This window comes from Oncorhynchus clarkii, unplaced genomic scaffold, assembly GCF_045791955.1.
Source record: "Oncorhynchus clarkii lewisi isolate Uvic-CL-2024 unplaced genomic scaffold, UVic_Ocla_1.0 unplaced_contig_9079_pilon_pilon, whole genome shotgun sequence".
Classification (NCBI taxonomy): Eukaryota; Metazoa; Chordata; class Actinopteri; order Salmoniformes; family Salmonidae; genus Oncorhynchus; species Oncorhynchus clarkii.
The window spans coordinates 76462-83841 of record NW_027258131.1 but is presented as its reverse complement, the minus strand read 5'-3'; the positions used below and the strand labels follow the sequence as shown (position 1 = coordinate 83841).

At 42.1% G+C, this 7380-nt stretch overlaps 1 protein-coding gene across 1 annotated transcript; it reads left to right on the top strand.

The window, feature by feature from the left end:
• Positions 1-195: 195 nt before the first annotated feature.
• On the top strand, positions 196-5321 carry LOC139395761 (NACHT, LRR and PYD domains-containing protein 1 homolog). Its single transcript, XM_071143119.1, has 5 exons — positions 196-460; positions 627-755; positions 3982-4108; positions 4186-4215; positions 4614-5321. The coding sequence occupies exons 1-5, from the start codon at positions 230-232 to the stop codon at positions 4928-4930; spliced, it is 834 nt and encodes a 277-aa protein (XP_070999220.1). The 5' UTR covers positions 196-229; the 3' UTR covers positions 4931-5321.
• The last annotated feature ends 2059 nt before the right edge of the window (positions 5322-7380 follow it).

Sequence of the window (7380 nt, the reverse complement as noted above, 5' to 3'; positions counted from 1 at the left end):
GAAGTTAATCTGCCACACTGTGTCTGTTTAGGTAAAACCATATAGAAATAGTATTCTTTCTGAACTGAGTTTCACTTCCTGAATGAATGAACTATTCTGGGAGTTTGAGTTTACTGTGATCTGGTACTGCATATTCTTTGTGTTTTAGTTGGATGAATAATACAATATTTGTCTTCCTGTCTCCTTTTTATTGTGTTGTTCAGGGACCAACCCTTCCCTGAGGAATGAGATGAAGATTCTTCATGTAGAGGAACATGGAGTGTCTTTAGAGGAAGTGCATGAGGTCACCAGATTCCATGTTAAGATTCTCCATCCCAAGTTCTCACCTATCTCCCTGATACTGAGATTACTGTCTTGGAACGTAGATGTCCACTGTGAGCTGATGCTCTATCTGACAGTGATAAAGGAAAAACTAATTCAACGCCTATACCTGTTCCCCAGTGACCCCGGCCAGATACAGGTGAGGTTTCATTATTATAGAGATGACCTTAAACTCCACCACTGGTTCGTTATGTTAGTTATGTTGACACTTGTTACATGAAGATAAGTGTGTTGCTAGTTTTCTGAATCATGTTTGAATCAGACTATACATTGACTGGCTGTGTATTCCGTGCCTCGTTTCACAGGCTGTGGAACAACAGGAATCCAAGTTTCAAGGGTCTAAAAGGATTCCCATCACAAGACCAGAGCGGTCCTTCAAACTGAATAGTTACTTCAGACTGAACATTCCCTGTTCAACCTCCATCACTCCACCGGTACAGTTTTAGTAGACTAAGAACATGAATCTGACATTTAAGTCAAAAGTCACATATCTCTCTCTCTCTCTCTGTTCATGCTGGCAGTGTTTGGTGCATGCTGGGTATTGTATGAGCGAGTGTGAGTGTTGTCTGGAGTTAGATCGCCTGTGGTTTCTTTCTTGTTCACTTTTCTGGGTGGTTTTCCTTTTTGCCGCTGATTTTGGTTTTTTTCAGTGGTAGAATTAGATATATTGTATTTCTTGTTGAATTGTCCTGGTTTTGGTTGTGATGACAACCCACATGGGGATGTCACTGGAGATGGGGATGGCAGTGGGGGAGATGCCCGGTACAAGTGGGGAGTGTTGAGAGGGATGTGGCAGAGGGGAGTCACGTGTCTGGGGCCTCAGTTGAGGAGGACCAGGAGAAGGATATGGACATTTCTGATATGATAGCAGCTGGTGATGAGTCAATGGACAATCTAGGTAAATGGGTTTCTGGACCAGACTTTTTCAACAGGAGATACATGTCACGTTCTGACCTTTATTTCCTTTGTTTTGTATTTATTTAGTATGGTCAGGGCGTGAGTTGGGTGGGCAGTCTTTGTTTGATTTTCTATGATTTGGGGATTTCGGCCTAGTATGGTTCTCAATCAGAGGCAGGTGTCATTAGTTGTCTCTGATTGAGAATCATACTTAGGTAGCCTGGGTTGCACTGTTTGTTTGTTGGCTGATTGTCTATGTTGATTGCTTGTTTCAGCACAGTTTGCATTTAGCTTCACGGTTCTTTCGCTTATTGTTTTTTGTATAGGGTTTCAGTGTTCAGCGTTTTCTGTATTAAAATTAATGATGAACACATACCACGCCGCATTTTGGTCCTCCGATCCATCTCGCCTCTCCTCTTCAGATGAAGAGGAGGACGACCGTGACATACATGATGATGCTAATGATGTTGACTGGGGAATATGGTGGGAGGGGCAGCTTTTACACATGTTCTGCTGTTTGGGGTTTTAGGCTGGGTTTCTGTTCAGCGCTTTGGGATACCAGCTGATGTACGAAGGGCTTTATAAATACATTTGATTTGATATACTCAGTCATAGTACTACTTTCAGTGCTGGGACGGCAATTTTGTTTTCCTCAGGCTTAAGGGTGACTGGTATCTAGAGATTGTCAAGGGTTAGGTTTTAGTGGTCAATGTTTTTTTTGTAATGTTTCTGCTCCTGATGAGGGTACAGAGTCCATTGCTGTATTTGATCAAGTAATGGAAACCTTAAGACAGCGTGGCTTCTTGTCTGTCTGGTCTACTAACTGAGTTTGAGCTTTCTGATGTGTGGAGTGTAAAGAATGCAAAAGTTAGTCAGTACACATGGTTAAAAATTAATGAAGGTGGTGTCGGTGCAGCAAGGTTAGACAGGTTGTATGTATCTGAGCTCTACTGTAGTAGTTAATGAAGGTGGTGTCGGTGCAGCAAGGTTAGACAGGTTGTATGTATCTGAGCTCTACTGTAGTATTTAATGAAGGTGGTGTCGGTGCAGCAAGGTTAGACAGGTTGTATGTGTCTGAGCTCTACTGTAGTATTTAATGAAGGTGGTGTTGGTGCAGCAGGGTTAAACAGGTTGTATGTATCTGATCACTACTGCAGTAGGGTTGTAAGGTGACATTACTCCTGAGGGTTTTTCTGATCACCATATTGTTACTGTTAATATTCACTTGTCATGTCCATGAAGGTCATCACCTTATTGGTATTTTAACATGAAGATGTTACATGACGCAATGTTTTGGGGAAAGTTTTTGGTGTTTTGGGAAAAATTGAGGGTTATTAATTTGAATTTTGAATCCTTGAGACAATGGTGGGTGGTTGGGAAGGCCCAAATACGTGTGTCTTGTCAACAGTATACTGCTCTGTCTAGTATTGAAGTTAAAGAGACTATCAGGGCCCTTGAACAGGACATAAAATCTATTGAATTGAAGTTGCTCACTCAGATGGACCCCGGAGCCCCTGGCATCAATGTTTTACCATCTGAGTTCTATAAGCACTGGGGTGCTACCCCAGCTGTCTATTGGGGGGGATTTTTATGAAGTGGTGTGTGAATCTTGTCGTGAGTATTCTCTTCCTGTATCCTGTCAACGTGTTGTGCTTTCATAGTTGCAAAAAGGGGGGATTTGGCCCTTTAAAAAAACTGCCGACTTGTTGCATTGCTGTGTGCAGAATATAAAATATCTAAGTGTCTCTCAAACAGGTTGAAAGAATATCTGGGGCTGTTGGTCCACAAGGACCAGTCGTACTGTGGACCTGACCGCTCTATCGTTGAGAACTTGTTTCTGATAAGAGATGTTTTAGACATTTGTAAACTGTCTGATGTGAATGTGGGTTTACTTCCTTTGGATCAGGAGAAGGCTTTTGACCGTGTGGACCACCATGTTTAAAACAATGAAAGCCTTTGGGTTTGGGGATGTTTTTTTTGTCTTGGATGAGTTTACTGTCTGCTGGGGCCTCGTGTATGGGGAGGGTGGGTTGAGCTGCCCCATCCCCATCCAAAGGGGCATCAGGCAGGGATGCCCAATTTCAGGACTGATATATTGTCTAAAGTTAAACTGTTACATTGGTGCCGTGACCCGGATCACTGGTTGCTGCGGAAAAGGAGGAGGTCAAAAGGGAGGTGAGTGTAACTGGTGTGAAATGGGTAGCTAGTTAGCAGTGGTGCGCGCTAATAGCATTTCAATCGGTGACGTCACTTGCTCTGAGACCTTGAAGTAGTGGTTCCCCTTGCTCTGCAAGGGCCACGGCTTTTGTGGAGCGATGGGTAACGATGCTTCGAGGGTGACTGTTGACGTGTGCAGAGCGTCCCTGGTTCGCGCCTAGTTTGGGGCGAGGGGATGGGCGTAAAGTACAGGTTTAGTAGAAGGGGTATAGTTCTCTTACTTAACTTTGTGTCAGGGGGCAGCTAAATTATCAATTTGATAGACATGAAAGAACAGTATTCGGGGACAGGGGTCTGTGGACGTGGTGGGAATGCTGGAGGGGATGTTGACAGCCAGATTGAGGGTTGAGTTTGCCTGTTACAAAATGGTTAACATTGATCTGTTTGAGTATGTGGGTTATTCAGAGGCTGTTATATTTAGTTACTGTGGCGGAAGATTTAGAGTTGTGTTTTTAATTAATGTTTAACCATGTTTTTGTTTAACCTCTCTCTCTCTCTTGCTCTCTCTCCCCCTCCCTCACTCTCTCTCCCCCTTCCTCCCCCCAGAGGATTCATCTCATACATAGAGTCACCACACCAAGCTTTTTCAAGGTGGATATGGAAATTACAGGGATTGAGATGGAGTTAATCGGTGATGATGAGAGTATAGTATGGAAAGAAACTCTACAAAAATGTAGGAGAATATGTCAATTATAACTTTTTCTGACAGATGCTATTTAGAGTGATAAAACATATTTTTGTTTCTTTCAGATGAATTCATCACTGAAACCCATTCAACTAGTAAGTAAACATGAGAGATACAAACCAATGACTTGAGGGTCAGTCAACATGGTTTACTGTAGGACCTGGACTAGTCCTGATTATAAAATACTGTCTTCAAGAACAATGACATCTCCTCCAGGACTTGATGTAGATTAGCCTGGTTCTGAATGCCCCAATGACATCTCCTCCAGGAGTTGATGTAGATTAGCCTGGTTCTGAATGCCCCAGTCTGTTTTTCTATGTCTGTGAAACCGTACCTAAATGTGAATATGTGATATGTTCAGGTCATTATTGTAAAATATTATGTTTTCTCAAGACTTGTTATTTTAGGAGTCTGCTTCTAAATGACTGAAATGTAAATGTACAAATGTAATTATTTTGTAACCTGACTCTCTCAGGTGCTGTGTTGGGGGCAGGAGGTCCGGCTGAGAGTAGTCTGACTGGTTCTGCAGAGCAGCAGCTGCGTTCTGTACGGACAGAGTTTGTGAAACGAGTATCAGGACCTGTCCTGGATGGTCTGCTGGACAGACTCCTGCAACACACAGTCATCAACCAGGAGGAAATGGAGTCAGTGAAGGTGATAGCTGAGAGGGCAGAGAAGGCACGTGACATCATCGACATGGTGTTGAGAAAAGGAAATGAGTCGTGTTCCAGGATGATCAACCTTCTTCGGGAGATTGACCCCTGTCTTTGTTCACAGCTTCAGATCAACAGTGTTGGGGTACCAACATAATGGTAGAATGGATAGTAACAGTGTTGGGGTACCAACCTAATGGTAGAATGGATAGTAACAGTGTTGGGGTACCAACCTAATGGTAGAATGGATAGTAACAGTGTTGGGGTACCAACCTAATGGTAGAATGGATAGTAACAGTGTTGGGGTACCAACCTAATGGTAGAATGGATAGTAACAGTGTTGGGGTACCAACCTAATGGTAGAATGGATAGTAACAGTGTTGGGGTACCAACCTAATGGTAGAATGGATAGTAACAGTGGTGGGGTACCAGCCTAATGGTAGAATGGGTAGTAACAGTGTTGATCCTGATCCTAGACCAATTAAATATAGTTTTTGGTTCCTAACATGGTTCCATAGTGCTCTTGTTTGAGTTTTAACATGATAAAGAGAAAGTATTCTGTTTCTGGGTAGTTTACTGTACACACACCTGTTACATACACACCTGTTACATACACACCTGTCACATACACACCTGTTGCATACGCACCTGTTGCATACGCACCTGTTGCATACGCACCTGTTACAAAGATACCTGTTGCATACACACCTGTTACATGATCATTCATACACACCTGTCACATACACACCTGTTCCGTGATCAGTCATACACACCTGTTACATAAACACCTGTTATGTGATCAGTCATACACACATCTGCTAGGATCATAACACACCTGTTCAGAAATACCAGACAAAGAATATAAAAGGGGTGACCAAGATCCAATCATGGACTGAGATTACAGTTGAAATCACAACTACACACAACGGAAATCTGCTTATGGCATTAAATTAGCTTTATATGTGAGGTAACCAATCAGAAAGCTAGTTGATGGCCGGTAAACCAATCAGAAAGCTAGTTGATGCCGTATGAACCCAAAGTGGTCTTGGTGATATCAACCCTCCTCCCAGAGAGCTACTGGGTCTGCAGGCTTTTGCTTCAGCCCTGCTCTAACACACCTCATTCTGCCAGTCAAGGTTCTGATTAGACTGATTAGTAGAATCAGGTGTGTTAGAGCAGGGTCGGAGTAAAAGCCTGCACGGCCAGTAGTATCTCTCCAGGAGTAGGTTTGGCCGTCCCGTTTTAATTCTACATATTCCTCTATCTCCATGGCAACCCCCTGAACATGACCCTCGACCTTTACTGATCAGCCAAAGCTGTCCCAAATGGCATCCTATTCCCCATAGAGAGCCCTATGGGCCCTGGTCATATTAGTGCACTCCATAGGGAATAGGGCGAAGCAGTACATTATATAAGGAGGAGGGTGCTATTTGAGGGTGTGACCGTAGACAACAGTCAGAGTTTGTGTGATTGTCTCTGGTTTAGAGGTGACAGTCTTGTGTGCCAAGATGAGGGGGTAGAGGAGTCTAGAGCTGTGTTTGAATACCCATACTAACATACTGTATATTACATACTTAATGAGTATATACTACATACTATTAGTTCATTTTAGTATACTGTATACTACATACTTAATGAGTATATACTACATACTATTAGTTCATTTTAGTATACTGTATACTACATACTTAATGATTATATACTACATACTATTAGTTCATTTTAGTATACTGTATACCACATACTTAATGAGGATATACTACATACTATTAGTTCATTTTAGTATACTGTATACTACATACTTAATGATTATATACTACATACTATTAGTTAATTTTAGTATACTGTAACCGACCAGCTCGTTGCCTTCTCTACCGGAAGTTGATGCTGTTGCTATGCAACCTCTTGCTAGCTAGTTAGCGTAACAAATTACTAGTTAGACATTGTTCGACTTTGGGTGTGTTATTAAATTAAATCTGGAGTGCTGGACGCTCAGACAGAGGAGTAGGGTTGATTTGAGCTTTCTGGTGCTGCTGGAAACAATTTAATTACGCTTTTTTTCCCCCGATGTTTACTGACACTGGTCATATTCAACGGGTGTTGAGCGCCTCGTAAATTCATTATTCTGCGCTCTGGTCTCTCAGGCGAGATGCTCTGAAATCGGAGTAGAAACAGAGAGAATTTACGAAAGCACAACGACTATACCATTTAGCTAAACTAAGAATGACGGGAATAATCAAGTCAATAAACGTTGAGTAGTTAGTTAGCCTGTAGTTAATATACTGGCACGTTTGATGTATAAGTAGCCAACTACTGTAGCGTCAGGTAGGTAGCTAACATACCGGTACATACAGCTGTAATGATATGCTATGTGGTTCGTAAGGACAGCGTAGCTAGCAAATTATCAGCCAACATTACGTGTAAGGTAACTTATTGGAAAAGTAATTACTTTATTACATTGCTCAAAATGTTCTTAACATTTGTCATAATTTGTTAAAGCAATTAATTTGTATCCGCTGTTGTTGGACTTCAGCAACATACTTTCCACTATTTTCTTCAAATCTGAAAACTATGTGAAGCCCCGCCCATTTCATGAAGAACTGCATT